Source organism: Sebastes fasciatus, chromosome 23 (assembly GCF_043250625.1).
Source record: "Sebastes fasciatus isolate fSebFas1 chromosome 23, fSebFas1.pri, whole genome shotgun sequence".
NCBI classification, from domain to species: domain Eukaryota; kingdom Metazoa; phylum Chordata; class Actinopteri; order Perciformes; family Sebastidae; genus Sebastes; species Sebastes fasciatus.
In genome coordinates, this window is record NC_133817.1 from 3,039,475 (window position 1) to 3,064,034 (window position 24,560).

The following is a 24,560-nucleotide window of genomic DNA, read 5'->3' on the forward strand; positions in this document are numbered from 1 at the left end:
TTTTGCTAGTAAAGGTTGCTGACCCCTGGTCTAACCACATACAGCACCTCTGTAACTTCCATTACAGCATCGGTTCATCATAAAACAGCTCACACACAGTGGTATGTTTAGTGGTTGCCTACCAGCTCCTGGGCTGCTGCTCTGTAGCGGATCCTGAGACCTCGTCTACTGACAGATTTGTTGCACCTGTTGGGGGGCGGCGGGACAAATTCCGCCTTGTACAGGCAGCTGGATCTTTGCAGAGGTGGAAAGACAACAACCAGACGGGCAAAGCAAAGCTTTTTGGTATTAATGTGGTCAACCAGACACTTTTAATTTCAAATTTGTTTTTTTTTAACAATGATCGTAGAACCTGATCGCTGTCAAATGATTTAAGTAAGTACACCAAAGAGGCCTGGAGCTCTGCAGAACCCAGACCTGCCCTCTTTCCAATCCTGCTGCTCAGAGACAAATAAAATTAAACTTTAAAAAAAAAAAAAAAAAAAAAAAAAAAAAAAGAACACATACAGCGTCACTCTTACCAGATGCCACTCTCGCCCTGTGAGTAAGTGCTTGGTGGAGAGAGAGAAAGAGAGAGAGAGAGATAGAGAGCGAGAAAAAAGGAACAGACAACAATAGTAATCTCAAGATTGCTTGTAAAATTACTTTTTAAATGTAGATAATATTTGTATATAGGTAGATAAAGTTTGGTTGATTTTTAAGGGGGGATAGCAATAAGAACTTAAAGGTCAATACAATCAGAAGGTCTTAGCTCACTAGCTAGGTCAACAGAGAACAATACATGCACTAAAAAGAGAAAAAAAAGAATTTTTAAAAAATCGATCAAGTTGAGATTATATCCAAATTTATCTGCCCCCAAAACTACACCAAATGAGTCTCCAACGCTACAGATTCTTTTTAAAAAGACAAAAAAAAATGTTGAATTTCATTTTTTTTTAAATAAAATGGCTAATTGACATTATTGCACATGAGCAAAAGACAGTAATACTATTAGAGCTCTGTTCATCAACCTGCCCCTCCACCTCCTCCTCCTCCTCCTCGACCCTCCTGAAGCACTTCAGAACATTCAGAAACCTGGTGATGTACGACAACAAGAGATGTTTTCATCAACAGCTACCAAAAAGAGAGAAAAAAAACAAAAAAAAACGGAAACAACGGATAAAAACCTTGATCTGGGTGCGAGGACAGATAAGACAGCCAGCAGAGATGAGGGTAGAACACTTACATTGTGCTATAATGTACAGTAAAATGGCTGCATAAGTGCTTTTTCTTAAGCTTGAAGAAAAAAAAAAAAATGTTTTCTCAAAAAAAAAAAGAAGGTATTTATTGTTGAGGCATCATTAAAAGTTAGCCTGTGCTATCCATTCAGGGGTGACGATGTAAAATCCCTAACAATGGGATTCCAACAGCAAGTAGGAGAGAAATCTTTTCAGGACATAAAAAAATAACGATGACGATGTTTTACCCCTTCGGATTCTGTCGTTTTTCAAAGATCGCTGCTACATTAAAACCGCACGTTAATTATGTGCAACATCAGAAAAAAGGCTTTGAAGATGATTCCTCTTACACTCTTCTGTCTGTTGGTTTTTCTTATTTCTTTTTTTTCTTTCTTTTTTTTTTTTTTTTTTACATGTTCCGCCGCCGCCTCATTATTGGTGTCGATTGGCAGTGTCCAGGGTCCAATAACGTGGCCGAGTGATTCAGTAAAAAAAAGAAAAAACACTGTAGTTGCAGTGAGGTTATTTAAGGGGAAGTCCACTCTGGAGGAGGCTTGACAGTCCGCGGAGAAGCCGGCCCGTCGCTGATGGATTTAGCAGAACCGCTCGGCCGCTCAGACCGGCCCGTTGACCGACACTTCCTGCTGGGGCGGTGGCGTTTCCTCTCTGTTGGAGAGGACAGAGGAACACACGGTCACATAAACACACAGAGCCTGAAGAGGATGAGCGTGGACTGGATGTGGGTTTAGCTGGAAGAAAACACACAGTAATGAGGACTAACTATACAACGCCTTCAACCTGAGCATTCATCTCTCCCTGATGGAAGACAAAATAAGTTTTCTAAAAAGAGAAAACCACAGACAGTTGCTTGAATTAGATACACAATGCCATCTGGAGCCAGCTTCAGCCCTCAGACAATGTCAGCAGAGTTAAGTGACACAAAGACAAACATGTTCTTGACAGAATAAAACTGTCAATTACACTTCCGGTGCAGTTCTTTGAGTCAACCAACTATTAACCTACAGATTCCTTTCTGTAAATGGATTCATTTTTTGATCTATATCACATCAGAAAATATAATATATAGGGCTGCCAATCCATGATTGTCCAGAGTTAATCACGATTAATCGTAAATTAATCGCACATTTTTTAGCTGCTCAAAATGTGCCTTAAAAGGGAGATTTGTTTTTCGACATACTATACTATGACTTTTTTATTTTTTCGACATGACTTTTTTATCATAAACTTTTACATACTATGACTTTTCTTTACAAACTATATAATTATTTTTTTACGACTTTTTTCAACATATTGTACCATGAATTTTTTTACATATACTATGACTTTTTTTCAACATATATAAGATTTTTTTTAAGACTTTTTATTTTCAGACATATTATACTGACTTTTTTTTCGACACACTATGACATTTTCTTTTATATGCTATTCTATGACTTTTTTTTTAAAATTTCGACATACTATACTTTGACTTTTTTTTTTTTTCCGACATACTATACTTTGACTTTTTTTTTTTGACATACTATACTATGACTTTTTTTTTTTTTTGAAATACTATACTATGACTTTTTTTTTTTTTTGAAATACTATACCATGACTTTTTTTTTTTTTTGACATACTATACAATGATATTTTTTGACATACTATACTTCGACTTTTTTGACATACTATACTATGACTTTTTTTTTTTTTTTTGACATACTATACAATGATATTTTTTTCAACAACTTATCAACATGGGAGTGGGTAAATATGCTGCTTTATGTAAATGTATGTATATATTTATTATTGTAAATCAATTAACAACACAGAACAATGACAGATATTGATCCAGAAACCCTCACAGGTACTGCATTTAGCATAAAACAATATGCTCCAATCATAACATGTCAAACTGCAGCCCAACAGGCAACAACAGCTGTCAGTGTGTCAGTGTGCTGACTTGACTATGACTTGCCCCAAACTACATGTGATTATCATGAAGCGGGCATGTCTGTAAAGGGGAGACTCGTGGGTACCCAGAGAACCCATTTACATTCACATATTTGGAGGTCAGAGGTCAAGGGACCCCTTTGAAATGGACATGCCAGTTTTTCCTCGCCAAAATTGAGCGTAAGTTTGAAGCGTTATTTAACCTCCTTTGCGACAAGCTAGTAAGACATGGTTGGTACCGATGGATTTGTTAGGTTTTCTAGTTTCATATGAGCCTGCTACAACCTAAAAAATTGCAATTTGCGTTAATGTGTTAAAGAAATTAGTGGCGTTATAACAAATTTTATTGCGTTAACTTTGACAGCCCTGGATAATAGCAAAAAATAAATGCTTATCACAAGTTTCTAGGTGATGTGAGCAAAAAGCTTTAGTCTAAAAGAAATTTTAATTTTACTATCAAAGAAAATCAGCATCCATTACATTTCTCCAGAATTAGTAATCAAAGACTCGTACTTCCTGTCGGTCTGTGTGGTTACGGGTGATTCCTCAGCAGGCTGCTGCTCCGACGCTTTAGGAGGATCTGACAGAGAGAGTTTCTCCAGAGACACTGGACACTCCTCGCTGCAGGACACAGACAGACAGACAAACAGACAGTTACCGATTAGTCCACTCCAACACACTTTCAGGTTCAAGTCAGTGTCTTTGAACCATTTCTTCACTCTTTGTTCTATAGCTGACCTTTGACCCCACTGCAAGGGCAAAAGAAAACAGCATTTTCTATTTTTTGGGCTCAATAAACGAAGCACTTAATTTCGCTTTTTTTATGCCAGGATCAGACTACACAATATTTTTGACGGTTACGATGGTCACTATGTCAGATTAGACGATTGAGAGTCATAAATTCTTGTTGTGACTCGGCCGCGACACGTGACAGACTACACGTCGGTCCCCTGTTCCGACAACACACACTCTCCCGGCACCGGCGTCTTAATATGCGCTAAGCCCCCGGGCCCGACCATGTAAAGGGGCCCACGAGGCTCCGGGGGAAAACAATACAAATATGAAGCACAGGGAGAAACAAAAGCGGGCGCACATCGGGATGCTCCATGCGCAAAGACGCAACTGCAGCGGTGTTTTTTTACTCCGACACAACTTAAATTGAATATCCTGCTGCTCTTGGGAAGGTCCGATGACATCATTCTGTATAATAAGTAACCATGTGCTTCTGTTTACAGCTGTGTGCGTCTGTGCTGATCGAGCACGTCGTTGAAAGCAAAAAGAAAAAGAAAAAAAAAACATGCTAGACTTTCTGTCGGGACGTCGTGAGGCGTCCCAGACGCGGTGTCGGATGTCGTGTACTATGACACACTACACGAGATAAAACCATCGATTGTCGCACACGACACTCATTTATCGTTCCCGATCCGAGTCAACACCCTACGACGGCCGCGTCGGGCTATAATCGGGCTGATATCGTGTAGTCTGAACCGGGCATAAGTGTATGGACAAGTTGAGTGACAGTGCTGACTATGAATGTTGTGTTTATAAACTGAGAGGATAAAAATGGAAGTGGGACATATTGTGACTAATCCAAAAAATAAAATTGACCTACAGTATATTTATAAGTCACTTTATTGCTATAACTGAATTTTTTTCACAATATTTGTTAAAGTAATAACACTGCCGTTCCTACCCAGTAACTAGCCAGCTGTGGAGTTAAAAACTTCTTTTACTTCTGAACTTGCAAATCTCAGTTTAAGCTTAAGTTTGTGTGGAGTAGCAGAGAAGCTCCCAGGATGTACTTTACTTAGAAAGGCAAAACTGAATGAATCCAGTAATTTCAAATCCCAATCCAGTCTATAATTACCTCTATGTGGTAATTATGTTTCAAATATAGACGTTTCTACAGACACACGGAGCAGCTTCTCGTGTGTGGCTGCAGAGTGGACCGGTCAACGGAGGAGGATTCTACCACTCCAGCGTCGTGACGGCAGAGCTTCCAGCTAAAAAGATGCAAACCTTTTGAGGTCAGCTGTCTTGTTGCCGGGGGCACCGGCTGTTTCCGAGGCGGCGACGACTGCTGCGGCGGGAGGAGCAGCAGCAGCGGCGGCGGCGGCGGCGGCATTTTTGTCGTCCTCCTCGCTGTCGGATCCCCCGGAGGAGCTGCTGTCCGAGGCCACGATGGGAGCCTTCCTCCCTTCTCCCACCGGCCAAGCATCAGAGGAGGCACTGACGTCTGCTTAAAAGAGAGAGAGAGAAAATTAGTTTTTCAAATCAATTAAGACGGAGGTTGTTGTCAGCTGAGGTCTGAAGGATGAAGGGAAACACTCACCACCCTTGTCGTGGTTTTGTTTGGCTTGTTTATCTGCATCACTGCCGGCCGAGTCCACAGGAGAGCTGCTCCTGGGCTCAGTCTCTGTACTGGAGAAGATCAAGAAGAAACACGTGTTAACAAGGTGTAAACACTTTCTACAGAATCTCCCATTTCTGTGACTGTCTGGTCTGTGTTCAATACGTCAAATGGTAAAAAGGCAATGCAGCTGTTAGATGGCACACATCGGTCTATAGATGAACAACGTTACACTGTGTGAAATGACATGGGCTACTCAAAGCCGGTCAATGGATCATCATCATCACTAAACATCATCAAACTTTACTTTTTTTCAAGCTTGTTGTTTTCCTCCCTGTATTGAAGCTGAAGTCCTTCAGCCATAGCTGATGTCATCCTGTTGTTCTTTGTATTTACTAGGACGATATACGCCTATCTCCCGATTCAATACTATCACGATACTCGGGTGCTGATTCGATATGTATTGCGATTCGATATTTGAATTTATTGCAATTTTATTTAACTTTTTTAACACTAGACCATGGGGGAAAAGTTGAATCATACACTTCTAGGGATTTTTACTTCGGAAAATCTCTAAATGAATCCAGTAAAATGTTTGATTTTCAGCATGTATGAAGTCAGAGATGTCCTGAAGTCAAATATATCAGTTTCATTGTCAGGAATTATTTATTATATTTTTTCCAGCAACCCAAAAACCATAGAATAAAAGACATTTTCCCTTTTTTTTTTCAACCCTAGTATTTACTTTGCATTTTCAATCGCACTTGAAGGCAGCTTCATTCATTTCACAGCAGCTACACAAGAAAAGAAGGAGGGACTGAGCCTTCTGTAGCTTGTTGCAGGAAGCACGTTACCAGATTCCCTGCAGAGTTGCTCCAACGAGCAACCATGTAGTCAGCTGTTACACAAACACCTCGCAGTTAAGTGTTTGTGTTTTGTTTTTTACATGATTGACTACCGCAGCATGACGTCGGGCTGCGTTTCTCCAAAAGGTGAGTCTGTTTCTGCAGCAGGTAAGCTGCGTTTCTTATTCGCATATTTCTCTCCTTCACCCGCTTTGTTCTCTCATCCCCGCTCCCTCTCCTTCATTCACTCTAACTCCCTCATGTCACTTTCTCTCACTCTTTTTTTAAAACAAGACGAGATGACGACAACAAAGCCTACTCTTAAAGTTAATTAACAATGAAAACGGTCTAACCCTCATCCAAATAGCGATACGATATTATATTATATTTGTGAATGAAGCAGTACACGAGCTGAAGCAGCTGCGTGTATGTGTTCAATCAGCGACTTAAAGCTTCCCCTCTAATGTTCCTGAACCTTTGCAAACACTACGCCCAGAGTAGGGACTTTTTTGAACTATAATACAACTAAATGTAGTCCCCGTTTCCTCCAGTCGAAACGCTGTTTTAGTTCGGGAGCTCCTCAAAAACGTCTTGGTCCCCTGGGAGAGTTCCTAACAGTGACACCTGTTGCATCAATCAATCAAACCTATAACCTAGTAAAACTAAGTTCCGTTATTTCTTAGAAGACCATCCTAGCAGACTTGCTAATTTTGTCTCAACAGGTTTGCTCTCTCACCCGGAGAAAGGCTGGAACTCAGTGAAGTTGGCCCAGCCACTTCCCTGCGTCTCCCCTGCTCCACTCCTCGATGAGCTGTCCCACGCTGCTGGGGTCTGGGATGCTGCAGTCCCTCCAGATTCCCTGAAATTTGCTGTCCAGCCTGGGCCTGGACCTGGAAACAAGACAACAACAAACAAGACTCTTTCAAAGAGAGAACACAGCCAAATGTCATTTAAACCTATGAATTTTGTGTGTTCTGTTGGTAGCTGCTGTCCTGTAATTTACCATTATCTGATGTGTTCTGTTGGTAGCTGCTGTCCTCTGATCTACCATTATCTGATGTGTTCTGTTGGTAGTTGCTGTCCTCTGATGTACCATTATCTGATATGTTCTGCTCAGAGTCCTCCTCCTCATCAGATTCAGATCCGTGGTCCCGCTCCCTGCCTCCGTTCTCCATGCTGCTCCTGGAGCTTTCCTCCGAGGTTTGGGAGACCCCGAACCTGGCAGAGGGTGACGATGGATAGAAGAGGAGAGATGAAAGGGTTAACAGGGTGTATGGTGTACTTACTACATACTGGAGCGAGGGAGCCAAAAAGTAGAAGATATAATCAGGTTTACCTTGTTCTGGATTTAGCTTGTGTTGCATAGTTCATCTCCTTCTCCTCCCAAATGTCCTCCTCTTCTTCAGCATCATCAAACTGGCGTATCCTCTCTTTACAGCAGGCTTCAAAAGCAGCCGCATTGGCCTGCATGAGCACAAACACACATTTTAATGAAGGCAGTCGTTTTGTTGCGACAACAATACCAACAGTTGTTGTAGTAGCTGTAATATTAATATCACTGACAGTAAAAGCAGATTGAGTTTGACAGTTTAATTAACGGAGTACGACACAAACACCAGCAAAACACTTACACTATTATCATCAGCATCTAGATTGAAGTTTATTTCGGCAATTCTGTCAAATGTGGCGCTGAGGAAAGAGAACAAAGGAGAGTATGAAGATATTAGCCAACATCCTGTATGTATGTTAGGGTGATTGCTGAATCAGATTTAGATTGATAAAACAGGTAAGTCTGATTTTGGGGTGAACTGTCCCTTTAAAAGGGCAACAAGCTGTGTAAGACTTTTACTGCTTACTTGATGTTCTCATCATGCTCGCTGAACTCCTCGTCATTGAAGCCAAACTGATCCACAAAGTTGGCGGTCATCTGTTGGATCTGATAGTCAGAGAAGGCCTGGGAATGTCAAAGGGCACTCATCATTATGGACAGAGGAGCTTACTAGAGATGGATGTGGGTATTTCCTTATTATTATTACAAGTAACAGTGGCGTACCTGCTGGAGAGACAGGTCGTTGGGGAAGGGGCTCTCCATGTCGTCGTCTTCACTGGACGAGTGCATGTTGTGGGTGCTTACCTGCGGGACACAGTGGAGAGGGTTTGGTCAACTTTTTACAGTGTCCAACAGTAAATTAAGTTTTTATAATGACTTTAAAAAAAACTTGTGAAAACGTAGAAAACAAATACAAGAAATAGTGCAGTAACATAAAACTCAGATTTTTGTCATCCTACAGTACACCACTGGGCCTTACCTAAAGGGGCTAACACGCTATTTAGTACGCTAAAACAGTATGTGAGATATTTTAGCATTCCCGAAACCTTAGTAGGAAACAAATAGTACGTGAATTGCATACTATTTCCGGTGAAATATTACAGTACGCCCTGCCGGACATTACGGCAGCATAAATATCCAACAACGCAATGCTGTAGTGACAAAAACGTTCACGACAGACGTTGACGGGCAGCTCTGTAATGTCAGTAACGCTTCAATTTAACTGTAAGTATAAGATTTCACTAATGTATATTCCACGCGTGGGAGACGGTAGCTTTGGTCTCTAGGGCCGGAGTCTCTGCTGTACTCTGCTCCTCTGCCTGCCTTCACTCACACACCGCGCTCGTTCTCGCTCTTTCGCTCCACTCTCACGTGCATGCTGCTCACTGCACACTGCAGAAGAGTTAGTTTAGCTCTGAGAATATCTAGTGAATGATCAGTGGATGTTTGTGCAGAAATAACTGCTGCAGCTCCTCCAGACCAACAGAGGTTTCCCGTGTCTTGTGAAGTGAGAGAGAAACTCTCCGCAGAGAGAAACGTTATCGTCTCCGACCAAAACTCCGGCGTCTCCCCCGTTCCCTCCGGCCGCGGTCGGGAGGCTGAGGCAGGAAAAGCCAACACTAGGATCAGCATTGATTCATGGAGAGACCTTCGTCTGGTCATCTAACATTACTGCCAAGCAGCTGAAATATAGAGTGATATTGTGCTTTTAGCTGACGTGTGTCTCCTCACTGTTTTGAGCGATGCTCATTCATGTCTATGTAGAGCGAGCACAAGCGCCAGCAACAGGACGCTGACTTTCGTTGACTTAACGGCCACAGGTGTCGCTGTTAACAAGCAATTTCTAATTCTTACAAACAGTCCCTTTAATCAATTAAAACAACACTTCCGACTTTTATTGTTGATATTCTTCGATTTATTAAATGACAAATTTGCAGAGGAGCTGGTAACGTCTGCTCTGACACTGTGCCGGGCTGCTCGGTTCCTGTCCTGAATAACTGGCTGCTGTGAACACGGTGCGGTTAAAACTGGGAGAGAAGAGGAGAAGATAAAAGTAAAGCTTTCCACGCAGAAGGACCCTGAGGTGCTACTGAATGACATCTTTACCAGCTCTACCGTGTTCCTCCTGTTAGTCTCTCTCAGGGTCTCGTCCACGAAGCTCTCCCAGCGACCTCTGCAGTCTTCTGGCAGCTCTGCAAAAAAGCAGAGGGGTATTCATTTTCACTGACTTTTCAGTTAAAACGGCGACTCGTCTGGTTTCGGGCTTACTGCAGTATACGGTTACCTTTGATGAGGTCAGTGATCTGGACCTGTACTGGTCCTTTCTCCAGGTTCTGAACCACCATGTTGGCAATTCTGGTCAGATGACCCATGTTGCCTCTCCTGGTGCCGCCCTCACCCCTGAGATTCACAAGTACACACTTGTGATTACCATTGTCTGTCATCATATTTTATGACATCATTACCCTTGTTATTGTGGTTATATAAATGTAATATATATTCTGTGTGCACATTGCCATGCCAACGGATGCAAAAGAGATCCTTACTGTATTTTATCGTTCTCCTCCCAGGCGTCAAGGATCCTCTGTACCAGGTAACACTTCTGGAAGAGCTGAGGGTTCAACAGAAACACAGAATGAAGAGGAGCGTGGAGATAAATGAGGAAGAGCACCAAAGACCTTGCAAACAAAACAGCAGAGAATGTTGTGGGTGTTGTTTGGCAAGTTCAGGACATGAAGCTGCTCATAGTCCTGATCGAAAACGAGGCGCACCGCACTGCCTTTTTGTTGCTGAAAAACGCACTCTGTTTGATCGGGAATCAGGAGCCACCTACATGTGCTACGAGGGCATTGTGGATGGAGGTCTGTGGGTCGCTGGTCCTGCCTGTCTCCACTGCCTCCCCCTGCGACTCAGGGTTGGACGCTGCAGGCCCCCCGTCGTGGTTCAGGAGGACGGGGCTGGGCCGCTCATCCGAGGAAGGGTGGTTTAGGATAGCCGCCACGCACAGCTCCACTTGGAAGTGCAAAAAGTTATTCCAGGAGTATTTGAAGAACAGATCCTATTCAGAGAGAGAGAGGGAGGGAGAGGTGGAAAGCAAAGTCAGTGACATGCTGCAAAAAGAGTGCATTCAAGACAGAACTGTAAGCAGTGAGTGGACACCTCCCTTAACAGCATACAGTAGTCAATATGTACCAATAGTGCATGTCAGTTTTTAAGCAAATTACTGCAACACCACATGGCTCTGCAGTTTACACAACAGAAGGGCTCGCCATCCAATCGCCAAAAAATGTAAATTCTTGCAGAAATCTCCAAATGTCAAAAAAGTTTCTGATCCCAAATCACAGCATGACTTTTTCTATGGTGTTCCTCAAGGTCTTGGTGTCTTAATGTGGGATTTTGGAAGGATTATTAATCATTTTTATCAATTCTTGAGTGATAAAAAATGGTTAAATTTAGCACCAAATCTGTGTAACAAATGGTATCAACCCCAAAAACTGCTGCAACAACTTATGAGACATAATAGAGCATGGGGATGGCCATCATTTACTTCTATCATAATGTTCTAAGCCCTTATACACTATCACAATTTATTCAATTAAGTAATCAGTAATCAAGTTATTATTTCAGATTTATGACTAGAACAACTTGACACACCTTCCCAGCTTTCAGATGATGTACACCACTTCTATGTGACCTCTACTGTTGACCTGCTATCTCCCCCTAAAGACCCCCTGTACCCCCCAAAAAAGACAAAAAGGGGTCGATGAAAAAGAGGAGGGGAGTGGAAAAGGTTAACCAGGGCAACAGTGGAGTGTTTGAATCCCTGAAGTTTGCTGAACTGTACACAGAACTTGATGTTCTTATATGAGCCTGCTCCAAATAAGCACCACCCATTGCCCTTTGGTCAGGTGGTGTGATAAGGTAATCAGCGCTCCTCTGCCTCACGACCAACCTTGAGCAAATCTGATGCAACTCTTTCACAAACAAAAGCATCCTGAGGGCTCAAACACACATCTTGCTCGCTACGTGTGCAATGACAGAGAGGAGCTAACAGAGTTTCAGTGTTCAGAGTCAAGCCTACCAGTAGTAGGTCCATGGTGGCGAGATTGCAGAGCTCCTGGCAGATACTGGGGGCACTGGTCTGCAGCAGGGCGGCCACCAGCCGGGCCACGTGAAGGCGGGCGTTCCCCAGTGGCTGCTCTAGAATGCCAACGGTCGTCAATATTGCACTTTTCTGTAGAAGGAATGAGAAAAGCACAATAATTGTTTTGAAAGCAATACAACAACAAGCCAGAGTTTCAATGCCATAACTGTACATGACAATGAAAATGTGTACTGCCAATTCACCATCAGCTACTGCAGTATTCTTAAAAGAAGGGATGCACCGATACCACTTTTATTCAGACCGAGTACAAGTACTTACATTTGGGTACCCACCGATACCGAGTACTGATACGAGTACTTCTCTGTGCCAAAAGACCCTCGTTAACAGCCAGCTGGAGGGTGTGAGCGACACACGGCAGGCTGGGGAGTCCCGCATACGAGGCGGTGCGCCGTGACTGGCTCTAGGTCGGCTTGGAAAGCCTCGGGTGAAGGTGGCTAGCGGCCGCAGCCTTACAGCGCTCCCTGCCCGTACCTCGCCAAACCGTGGACAAAAGGCTCGCTGCACCCTCTCTCCTTGCCGGGGAGGGATGGTGTGACTGTCGACCGGGGCGAACTGTCCTCAGTGCACCCCAACCGTGTCGTGCTGCGGCCCACGTAAAAGGCGCCAGGGGTCTGCGCCGATTTCGGCAACCCACCGGCCCGTCTTGAAACACGGACCAAGGAGTCTAACGCACGTGCGAGCAAAACCCTGTGGCGCAATGAAAGTGAGGGCCGGCGCGCGCCAGCTGAGGTGGGATCCCGGGCCCGTCGGGGAGGTGGAGCGTGAGGACCCGAAAGATGGTGACAAAAGGTTAACGTCACGCTGCCGTAAAGTGGTATCGGTGCCGTTGTACCGGAGCCGTTTTGCGAGTACGAGTACATGAGCACAGTATCCGACCTAATACCCGATACTGGTATCGGTATCGGTGCATCCCTACTTAAAAGTAAGGCTAAAATGTGAAACCTGTCAACTTGAAAAAAATACTATTAAGAATGTGGGATCATCTCTTCTATGAAATGAAATACTAAAACTGTGAATGTATTTTTGCTTCATGACATGGCGCTGCTCTGTGGCTTTACCTTGGGGGGATCCAGAAGAAGCTGCTGGAAGTCCTTTAAATGGGGCTCAATGGCATTTAAAATACTGCTGTTGACAGTGTAAGACCTTTCATAACCCTGAGAATACAGATCCATCAGCCCTTCCAACCTGGGAGACACAAACAAAACAAAAACATGAGGATACTAGGCTTGAAATTATGGAAAATGCTACTAAACTGAGTCAGTGTTATTTGTAAATGTAAGCAAGAGAGAAGCATTTCCTCTACTCAAAATACCCTGGAAGACTAAGCTCCCAAAATTTACAATAAAAAAAACTTGACAGGAAACACGTTCACTCACCCAGACCTCCTGGTCTCCAGTAAGGTAAGTAGCACTTGAGTTCCGTTAACAATGGAGGCCTCACTCCTCTCCCCCTCGAACATGTTCTTGACGAGCCCCGCTACACTGTCCTGCCTGAGAAACAAAAGGTTTAAGCAAATGTTTAAGACCCAAACTAGACGATGTTGACACGCTAATGAGGTTTTCTCCTCTTAAAGCCAGCTCATTATTTCTTTACTATTGTAAATACTGAGGTGTGGGTGACATGTTGTACACCGAGGAGGCGTTATGAATGACACAAAATTCCACATAAATCAAAACTGTCGTCAAACGAGCTCTGCCGGCAAATCCTTGTCCACACAACAACCTGTTGAAAAGCTCTCTGCTCCAGATTTGGAAATTTTTCAAATCTGAAGTCAACAAGGACATAGGAGTGTTTCAGTGTGTTTACAATCCCTGCTTGTGTGGACATGTAGGAGCTCCACATCGCACCAAGTCTACCGTCAAACTGATTCCAAGAAGACACAAAAAAAAACACACACGTGAAAAGAACCTATCAATTATGTGACACCATTAACCAACCGCAGAGCGGAAGGTTAGACTAGCTTAGTCATCAAACAAAGCCAATCCGATGCCATTTTGTTTCTGTGTACTGCAGCCACAGAAATGCCATGTTTTCAATACACACTTGCTCTAAATACCACAAGCAAACTGCACATGTTTCCTCCTAGAACTCTTAACCAAAAGGCATTGCACACTTACGACTCTAGCACAGCCAATAGTGGGTCGGCCTCCATGTTCTCCTGCATCTGATTGGCCTGGTCTCGACTAAGGCGGATGATGTCGCAAAGCGTTTGGGATGCATTTGATTGTCTCTGAAACGTAAATCATTGAATTGAAAGACCCTAATGAACAGATTAACTCCTTTTAAATGATGTTAATAATGCTTGTACAGAATCATAGCTTCAATCACAGAGCGTCATCACAACACTCACCTCTTCATCTTTACCAGTATGGATGAGCTCTGTGAGTCTTTGTACCAACTTCTCCTCATTCAGCCACTAAGGGGGAGAAAAAACATAAATGGTGTTAGACACTTTGATAACTCTGTCTGTCAGTTTGTCTTTCTAGTTAGGTGTAGTTAGCTAGCCCAACTTGTTGCATTAGTTAACTGAGGGGTTTCATTATATTTCTAGTTTCCTCCACCTTAGTTTAGTGGGTATATTTTCATGATGGCATTTGTGTGTGCTGAGAACGGGTGCAATCAACGCGGTGGATTACATGAAATCCCACCAGCAGAATTAACACAACACACTGACTGTCTATCTCACTCGCCCTCTTCTTTAAGCTTTGTTAAAACTAGCGCGCAACACCGTGGCACGGGCCTCTGTAGACGAGCATGCACAGAGGCGTTTATGCTCAGCATGTTATTCGTTGCAGTATGCTCCAAAACGCCAGGGGGGGCGTAAAAACAAAATATTCTGTGGATAAGCAACGTTACGTAAATTAATAATGTACAAAAGAGCAGCTTTAGTCTTCGGGAAGTCTGGTACCTGAAGCCTGATGTGTATATATATATATATAACTTTTTTCCTTGCAGGGGAATTTTAATATTCCATATTCCATGAAACCTTTTTTCAGCTTTTACAAAGCGATCTCTCATATTCTTCCACAGCCTGCGGCAAAAAAGCAGCTTCTTTCCCCAGTGTGTTGCATGTTTCTTTCCAAGAATTTAATGTTATGTGACTGTCCCTGTGGCCTCTCAATGAACAGTTGTAGAGACGTCTGTGCAGGCCAACCTGCTCGGCCAGTCTTCCCTCGAAGGCGTCCGTGTTGACATGAAAAGCACAGCGCACAGTGGGACGCGAAAGCCGCAATGACCTAATTTTAAGGCCTCTAACAGGTCCGGATGATCGGAGCACACAACTTTCAGCTCAAGAGAACAAAAGAAAAGTCCTGTTAGAGAAACAAATGAATCACAGTGCCGTGTCCCGAAACTGCATTTCAAACGGAGGACCTCGGCAACATGTCTATCTGTTCTGCGGTGCGCTGTGGCCGGCGTGCGGCGGTGCGGCTCCTCGGTGCAGCAGCAGAACAGACGGCCGCTTCGCCAGGAGGTGACGTTGAAGAAGAAGAGCAAGTGAGAGAGAGTCAGTGTGTTGCACTAATTCTCGTCTCATTTGTGGTCCAATAAACAGTAAATTCATCTAAACTGGGTTGAAAAACGATGCAATCTGGTTGCCGTGGTAATGAATTACGTCCGACTATTAACCACACCACCATTCTCTGTTTGAGAAAGAACAGGAAGTAACACTGAGTGGAGGGGGGCTTTAATTATGGGAAGGACATGAAGAAATATTTAGAGAGCTTACATGGAGGACCTCCTGCCTCAAGGGGGCAGGCTCCACACAACTGATGAGGCGAAGCAGCAGGTCCATCATGGCAGAGGCGTCAATATGTTTCAGCACCAGACCGATGAAGCCTTCCTTTTTCTTTAGAAAGGTAATCACCTGGAAAATAAAACAAAGTACAACAGATTAACAGTGTTTTGGATTGCTTACTTACACGCTCAAACCTTTTTCGCTCAAGCTACGATCTTTTTCACTATACCTGTTCGGTTTTCCTGGCAATGAGATTGCCGATGGTTTTGCTGAAGAAGCTGGCCAGTAGCGGGTTGAGGGGTGGGTCTTGCTCCAGGAAGTGATAGAGCACCTCGAGGAGAGAGTCGTCCGCGCCCAGCTTATCGTTTATAATGGACACATCTGATGTCAGCAGCTCACAAGCAATGTTGGGAAACCTTACAACAAAAAATATGGAACGACAATGAGAAGTCGTCAGTGCAATTGATTTCTTGATTGTTTTCTGATCATCTGAGCTGTTTGGTATGGTATGATTGCTTTTTTTTTTTTTTTTAAATGAGAGAAACAATGATAAGGACATTAAATAAATTAATACAACCACAATAGTTGTTTTGGTTATCTGCGCCAACAGCTAAATAAGAACTAAGAACAAGAACTGAGTTGAGCATATACTGCCCTCATGACTCCAGTTAATGAAAATAAAAGCTGAAAAGTGTTTAAACTAGGGCTGTCAATCGGATCTATGATTCTCCATAGTTAATCACAATTAATCACATTTTTTTATCTGTTCAAAATGTATCTTAAAGGGACATTTGTCGAGTATTTAATTCTCTTATCAGTATGGGAGTGGATGAATATGCTGCTTTATGCAAATGTATTTATATATTTATTATTGGAAATCATCTTTGGTGCCTTTGGTGACTCACTTAAACCGGCTCCTCTCCTCCAGGTCGGCGGGCGGCTCCGTGGTGATGAGGCTGACCAGCTCCTGCATGCACTGGTCCTGGGAGAGGAAGAGTAGCAGCCGGCGGTTCTGGGCTTTGCACTCCTGCAGGACGTCGTCCTCCTCCATCAGCTCTCTCAGCGTCACGTCCTCCCTGTCCAGCAGCTGGTCGATGTGGGAGGTGGTGTGCAGGTCGAACTTCCAAAACATGGTGGCCGCTGGGACGGGGGACACAGCCCTGGGCCGTAGGAAAGCAGAGCGAGGAGGGAGGGAAGGTTTAAGGACGACACCACAGAGGGAGAGGAGGATGAGGGGAATACAGAGAGGCCCAGCAGTGGCCAGAACAATAAAAGAAAGGGGTGAAGAGTGGAGGAGTAGGTGGGGAGGGAAACAGGGGAGAGAAAAGTAAACAAAGATGTAAGCTAGGGTTGGGCGATATGATGGTATATACCACACGACGGTAGAAATGTATCCACCGGTAGAGATTTGGTAAAACAGTTTCCACCACTGTAGCAATTCTTGCTTGATCTCGCAATATCGCGGATCCAGCTGCCTCGCAAGGAGGAACAGAAGGAGGCATCCCAGCCAACCCAAGATGAGGAAGAACTCTGGGTACATGATTACCAGACTTTTGCACACAGTAGTTTATTTTGTTATGTCAGCTTTTTGAAATGATAGATGAGCAAATCCTGCAGGATTCTTTTGGTATACTAAACGTGTAAAGAAAGTCAAATTAGTGTGATTTATATATCACTGACTGAAGTCAGGCTGGTATGTATTTGCACCTGTTGACCTTAAAACCTGTAACACTTGAAATTCTTGTTCTCAGGAACCTTAAAAGTTTCTATTTAGAAAGAATTTTTACTTTTACTGTTTTGAGTATTTGGTTTTTAACTCAAGTGTCTGTCTCATGTGAGGCAGATGTTTTTGTCTGTTCCCAAAAAAAAGAAGATAATCAAATGAGATGAAGTACGGTATTGTTATTTTAAACCATTTCCTAATTGAATTTACAGTTACCATGATATAAAATTGCATATACTGTGATCGAAGATTTTGGCCAAATCGCCCACCCTTAAAGGATTAAACCAATAATAGCTGGAACAACAAGACAGCACTATCACTTGCAGTAGGTCCTATTATATCACAGTTTTACAGGGACTGCAACATTCTTATTTTGCTAAAAGTTGATGCCCGCGGGAAGGTGATGCTGTGATGTAATGTGGAGATGACATCTTCAGTCACTGATCAAGCTGTTGCTCTATAGAATTTAAGCCTATATTAGCACCTGAATAGATCTATTGAGTTTAAATCAGAATAATACTATTATTCACAATAATAAGGACAACAGCTGCATTATTGTTGTCCAGGTAAATGTAGTCTGTATGGACTGTACAATTACAAAAAAGACACAAAGTAAAAATGCTCACACGTACCAGTGGATGAAATGTGGATATCTTTAATCAGACCTCCCCCACGGGCAGGCAGGCATTTGTGTTTGTGCAGACGACAGAGAGTGTGGCGAGGCCTGGCATTTATCAGCATGGGTCTCCTCTTAAAACGCAGGCCTCTTTAGGAGATGAGACGCTGAGAGGCTCACCATAACCTGCAAGACACGAAAAACAGCGGAGGTTATTACATCGACTAGTGCAACAAGATATGACGATAGATAAATACTGTATGTGAATGAGCACGTGGAGAGTTTGTTCCTCTTTGACATAAAGTCAACTTTGCTCTCATTCACATGTCTGCACTCTTGTTTTTGTTTTAATATCTCAAAACTAACTGGCTGGGACAATAAGTAATCTCATGCATGGTAAAATGTGGATTTACCTGTTGTTAGTAACTGTGGTAGTAAGATTTTTTCACCACTGCAAACATATCAAAGACAAATCTGTTGACAAACCACCCAAAAGAGCTCAAAGCTTCAGCTGTGATTATGCCTGCATCAATGAAGTATTAACTCAACACAATGGGAATATTCACTAGCAAGTAAGAAGGCTTTAATGATGAAGATTCCCTACAGGACAAACTGACAAGGAAAGGTTTTATACGACCTATTTTATGAACTTCTTCTATGTTATGAGGCTACAGCCTATAGGCCCGTATCGCATTTTACTGTCAAGCGTACACAGATGTTATCAGAAAGTTTACCTTCAAAACATTAGACTATGTTACATCAAGACTTGGTCAAAATGTACTTCTCGTGTCTCATCAGCGGAAGCTTTTAAATGCCCAGTCAGATGATGGTTAAGTGGAAAATGCATCTTAAATGACGGAGAACAACTATTTGATGGTATTGTGACTACGCAAGCATGTTTAGTTTCCTCGTGTGGTTACCGTGGCGGCTAATCTAGACAACCTAACACGGTTACAAAAAACAATTATATCTGAGCAACATGCTATCAACTGTTGATCATGGAAGTAAAACTGAAGGGGAAAACAAAGTGCTTCCTCCTTTTTCTTTTCCTTTTTTTCCTGAGGAGGACCCTTCCCTGCACATGCAGCAGCAGCGGCGGCAGCGTCCATCTGGCATACATTTACAGAGTACACAAGTGCAATAATAACCCGCTGAACGCTCCCTGTGGACACTGAGCAGGAAAGCAAATGCTTGACTTTACATCCAAAATAGAACCCACCAGAGGCGACCTCAACAAAAACAGTCTACTGGCACATTTACAGACGTTGAAAAGAGGAACAATGGCACACATAAAGGGCATACGTGTGGATGTTTGTGAGCCAACAATAGTCTGTAATTAGGCAAGTTAAAAAACAGTGAAATCAAGCAAAAGGAAATTCCACCTACACTTTTACGTGAACTCTCCTATACTTGCTGAATGTAAATTTAAAGGTGCAACTGGTGGTGATTATCATATTGTACTAGATAGTTACTGACATGTGCTACCAAATGATCAAACTATCTGCAATGGTGCTGCCATTAAAGATTATAATTCTTACAGTCTTTAAGGCACATTTTTCTGTAATGTGAACATAATCATCCAGTCTGCATTAATCCTTTATTATATTTTGGTAGGTAAGGGGGTCCCCTACACATTTTTAAGACTATATAACAACAATTAGAGACACACTGGTGTGTGGCTAAAGAAATGTAAAGTGAGTTGCAGTAGCTTTGGCATGAAGTGCACATCAACTGACCTGCGGTGGGAGCTCAGATTTCTGTTTACTTCAACTCCAGTGGAGGCACCACTATCAAAGAATACAAGATATAACAAAAAAAGAAAGCAACGTAGATTTAATTTACAGTATTGCATACCTCACGATTAATTCGTCACAGTTGTCGTTTAATCACAGGTCTCAAGACCCAATTTAAAACAAATTCTAAGGTCCATTCTAACTCAACACGTCAATCTCTAGATCTTCATCCTCCTAAATTCCTCACTAGTAGAGGTCAGATTTCGATAAGATTTAGGGGAACCAAATTATGGAGTAGCTTTTCACATCTATCAATAATAAACTGTTCATCTGTCAAATGTTTCAAAAGTCGCTTAAAGGGTCATTTAATTGCTGTCTTGTAATTGCTTTTCCCCATGTTGTCCATGTATCTGTTTTTGTTTTTTTTCCACTCACAATGTTGTATGGTTACGATTGCCAAAGATCTGCAGGAACATATCAGAAATAAGTTAATGTCAATGCCACTCAACTACAGTTGTTAAACTTATGGACTATGTTAACTATTAAGTAATCAAACAGCTATTTTTTCTCACTGTGCAATATCATTTTTGTACTTGTGCAATTTTGTTAATAGTCTGTTTATTGTCAATACTATATATACTGCTCCTATTTGTATACTTCCTTCTGTTTAAATGGTTCATATTTTGTTTCACTTTGTTTAGCTCTTTTTTTTATTGTGTTAGCTGATGCATCTTGTTTTTTGCACTATCCCCTTTGCTGCTGTACACTGCAAATTTCCCCACTGCAGGACTAATAAAGGAATATCTGATCTGATCTTATCTTATACAGAAATTTGTGTCACAACAATTTATTCAAAATAAACAATCGCACAATTCAATTTGCATTAAATTATAACCATAACATGTATTTTTTGTGTAAATGTAAGAAGTTAAAGTTCCATTTTTGCTTTATTTCTTTGCTGGGTCTCATTTAGTTAAACATAATAGATACCGGTGGAGTACTGATTATGAGGAGGTACTTTGACTATAGGGTGTTTTGTAGTTTGTTAATAGTCTGTTTATTGTCAATACTGTATATACTGCTCTTATTTTTATACTTCCTTCTATTTAAATAGTTCATATTTTGTTACCCTTTGTTTAGCTCCTGTGTTAGCTGATGCATCTTGTTTTTTGCTTTTTAATCCATCCATAGCTAACTGTATAAATGACAAAACAGTCACTAAATATCTACAGATCTGAAGGAACATATCAGTGGGGAAATAAGTTAATGTCCACTCAACTAACATTACAGCTGTTAAACTTATGGACTGTGTTAACTATTAAGTAATCAAACAGCTAAACATATAGGAGCCAACATTAGTTTCTTTAATCAACACTAAATGTTAATTTTAAGGCACTCAGTTAACAAACAAGTTAGCTAACACTTATTGTTATTATATATATCTTGTCCTAATTGTTTGTTATCACTAGTCATATTATTTATTTATATTATCTTGTCTAGGTGGAGGCTTCAGATAAGCCCAGTGTTTTTTTTTTGCCTCTTCCTGCACTGTATGTTATTCATTTATTTTTTTGTTATGTTGTATAGTCTTAAATTGTGCAAAACAAATAAACAAGCATAAACATCTGATGAATATCTTGTAACTTTCAGGTAACCAGCTAACAATAGACTAATGTTGTGACATCACAATTCATTTATTATGACCTCAGCAGTTGTACTTATGGGTGCAAATGGCAAATAAAACTCTTGAAACTTAAAACTCTTGAACTATTAAGTAATCAAACAGCTAAACATATAGGAGCCAACATTAGTTTCTTTAATCTACACTAAATGTTCATTTTAAGGCACTCAGTTAACAAACAAGTGATCTAACTCAACGTGTAGTTCCTCTCTGGTTGTTTAGCACTTTTGATGCATCTTGTTTTTTGCTTTTTAATCCATAACTAACTGTATAAATGAATCTAATGTGTTAATGTTACTTGATTTCAGAAACTCAGCTGCTGTTGGCCTCCTCAGAATGGCTGCACTGAACAACACAACTTAGCTAACTAACTTCAGTTACAAAACAATAATACATATTTAAAGATGGGAAGGAACATATCAGAAATGAGTTAATGTCGATGTTTTTTTTGCCTCTTCCTGCACTGTCTAATATTTATTTTTTGTTATTTTGTATAGTATTAAATTGTGCAAAACAAATAAACAAAATAAACAGGTCCCCTTTTCTTTTTATCCATCCATAAGTAACTGTACAAAGGAACTTAAGTGGTGTGTTTTAATGTGTTAATGTCACTTTCAGAAACTCAGCTGCTGTTGGCCTCCTCAGAAAGGCTGCACTGAACAACACAACTTAGCTAACTAACTTCTAGTTCGTCTAGTTACAAAACAATAATGCATATATAAAAATGTGTCTGTTGTGAAATAAGTTAATGTCCACTAAACTCACATTACAGCTGTTAAACTTATAGACTATGTTAACTATTACATAATCAAACAGCTATTTTTTCTCACTGTGCAATATCATTTTCCACTTGTGCACTTTTGTTAATAGTCTGTTTATTGTCAATACTGTATGTACTGCTCCTATTTTTATACTTCCTTCTATTTAAATGGTTCATATTTAGTTTTTTACTCTTTAATCCATCCTTAACTAACTGTATAAATCAACCTAATGTGTGCACCCAATGGCTGCATTAAACAACACAACTTAGCTAACTAACTTCTAACTCTTCAGTTACAAAACAATAATACATATGTAAAGAAGTGAAGGATTATATCAGTGGGGAAATAAGTTAATGTCCACTAAACTCACATTACAGCTGTTAAACTTATAGACTATGTTAACTATTAGGTAATCAAACAGCTATTTTTTTCTCACTGTGCAATATAATTTTCCACTTGTGCACTTTTGTTAATAGTGTTTATTGTCAATACTATATATACTGCTCCTATTTAATACTATTTAAATGGTTCATATCTTGTTTTTTACTATTTAATCCATCTTTAAATAACTGTATAAATCAACTTTATGTGTGCACCCAATGGCTGCATTAAACAACACAACTTAGCTAACTAACTTCTAACAAAACAATAATACATATGTAAAGAAGTGAAGGATTATATCTGTTGTGAAATAAGTTAATGTCCACTCAACTCACATTACAGCTGTTAAACTTATGCACTATGTTAACTATTATGTAATCAAACAAGCTTAACACACAGGAGCCAACATTAGTTCATTTAATCAACCCTAAATGTGTATTTAAAGCCACTCAGTTAACATAAAGTGCTCTAACTCAACGTGTAGTTCCTCCTTTCCTCTCCTGTTAGCAGCATTAGCTCGTTAACGTGTTAACTGTTAGCCAACAACTCCTCAACTCAACTTCAGCAGAGTTCCCCGCCAGCTAGCTGCTCGCTGTTTACCTCTAAACACTCACCTTGCACTGCTCCTCCTCCAGTCTGTGTTTACAGACAGTTAGGTGAAGTCTTCGTCCAGACACTGAAGTCACTGAGCTACCTGCTAGCTAGCCTGGTTAGCTTAGCATCAGAGTGATTTGTTGTGAAGACTGCGACGGCTAGCTGTTAGCTTAGCTTAGCTTAGCTTAGCTTAGCTTAGCTTGAACTAACGTTAGTGTCTTTATAAAGTCTGTTAAACAAACAGTTCCTCGGTATTCATGACTACTCGGTGTTGATAGAGAGTACCCCGCTGTTGCTGTGTTGGTGCTCCCGCAGAGGAAGAGTGGACCGCGGTGTTAAAGTTTAACTCGAGAAGAAGAAGAAGAAACTCACCAAGTGTTATTTAGACTCAAAATGGCGAGATGGGAGCGGGAGCGCGCAGCAGAGCTACAGCGGGAGCGCGCATTGACTCCAGACTCAGATCAGCAGAGAGAGAGAGAGAGAGAGAGAGAGAGAGAGAGAGAGAGAGAGAGAGAGAGAGAGAGAGAGAGAGAGAGAGAGAGAGAGAGAGAGAGAGAGAGAGAGAGAGAGAGAGAGCATGCTGGAGGACTGGAGGAGGACACACTGTATAGACACTGTTATTGTTGTTCTATATCAAATTATAAGGGCTTTAACAGAAAATGAATAATATAAAATAATGCATTTAGTTAAACATAATAGATACTGATATAGATAATATATAATAATAATATATATAGATAATGTGGAGGACTGAAGGATGCCACAGTGCAACACTGTTTTTGTTGTTATATATCAAATTAAAATCATATATATGTCTATATATTGTCATATATATAACAATATATGACATATATAACAATATATATGTCCTATATATAACAATATATATGACAATATATATAACAATATTTATGACATAAATATAACAATATATATGACAATATATATAACAATATTTATGACATAAATATAACAATATATATGACATATATGTATGTCATATATATGTTATATATGTCATATATATAGCAATATATATGTCATATATATAACAATATATATGACAATATATATAACAATATTTATGACATAAATATAACAATATATATGACATATATGTATGTCATATATATGTCATATATGGCAATATATATGACATATATATAACAATATGTATGACAATATATATGTCATATATATTGTCATATATATTGTCATACATATTGTTATATATATGTCATATATATTGCTATATATGACATATATATGACATATATATGACATACATATATGTCATATATATTGTCATACATATTGTTATATATATGTCATATATATAGCAATATATATGTCATATATATAACAATATATATGACAATATATATGACATATATAGCAATATATGTCATTTATATTGTTATATATATGTCATATATATATCATATATATTGTCATATATATAACAATATATAACATAT

The 24,560-nt window shown here is 40.7% G+C and overlaps 1 protein-coding gene across 25 annotated transcripts; it reads right to left on the reverse strand.

Annotated features, from left to right (window-relative positions):
• Positions 1 to 279: 279 nt before the first annotated feature.
• Positions 280 to 23,585, reverse strand: ppp6r2a (protein phosphatase 6, regulatory subunit 2a). Of its 25 annotated transcripts, none has more exons than XM_074626007.1 (25): positions 23,103 to 23,485; positions 19,669 to 19,719; positions 17,949 to 18,118; positions 16,499 to 16,753; positions 15,823 to 16,009; positions 15,585 to 15,722; positions 14,208 to 14,273; positions 13,975 to 14,087; positions 13,234 to 13,347; positions 12,916 to 13,042; positions 11,774 to 11,926; positions 10,526 to 10,750; positions 10,239 to 10,303; positions 9,977 to 10,092; positions 9,808 to 9,884; positions 8,416 to 8,496; positions 8,219 to 8,298; positions 7,994 to 8,051; positions 7,699 to 7,826; positions 7,366 to 7,580; positions 7,099 to 7,252; positions 5,500 to 5,588; positions 5,187 to 5,403; positions 3,681 to 3,788; positions 280 to 1,883 (listed from the first exon to the last, which is right to left on the reverse strand). In XM_074626007.1, the coding sequence occupies exons 4-25, from the start codon at positions 16,723 to 16,725 to the stop codon at positions 1,832 to 1,834; spliced, it is 2,790 nt and encodes a 929-aa protein (XP_074482108.1). In that variant the 5' UTR covers positions 16,726 to 16,753; positions 17,949 to 18,118; positions 19,669 to 19,719; positions 23,103 to 23,485; the 3' UTR covers positions 280 to 1,831. The 25 variants fall into 25 exon arrangements, with proteins under 25 accessions (XP_074482108.1, XP_074482107.1, XP_074482114.1 ...); XM_074626013.1 differs by having other exon boundaries at positions 1,585 to 1,883; positions 5,187 to 5,406; positions 7,456 to 7,580; ... (1 more) ...; positions 9,799 to 9,884; positions 23,103 to 23,511; XM_074626002.1 differs by having other exon boundaries at positions 1,585 to 1,883; positions 8,219 to 8,316; positions 23,103 to 23,497.
• Positions 23,586 to 24,560: the final 975 nt, after the last annotated feature.

Bases quoted from the DNA above. Each gene is read 5' to 3' on its own strand.
- ppp6r2a (XM_074625996.1), bottom strand. From the start codon at position 16,725: ATGTTTTGGAAGTTCGACCTGCACACCACCTCCCACATCGACCAGCTG. The intron at 8,052-8,218 runs GTAAGCAGTAAA...CTCTTTCCTCAG, and splicing joins GAGCATGATGAGAACATCAA to CGCCACATTTGACAGAATTG. The intron at 3,789-5,186 runs GTTTGCATCTTT...TGTGTCCTGCAG, and splicing joins AAGACAGCTGACCTCAAAAG to CGAGGAGTGTCCAGTGTCTC.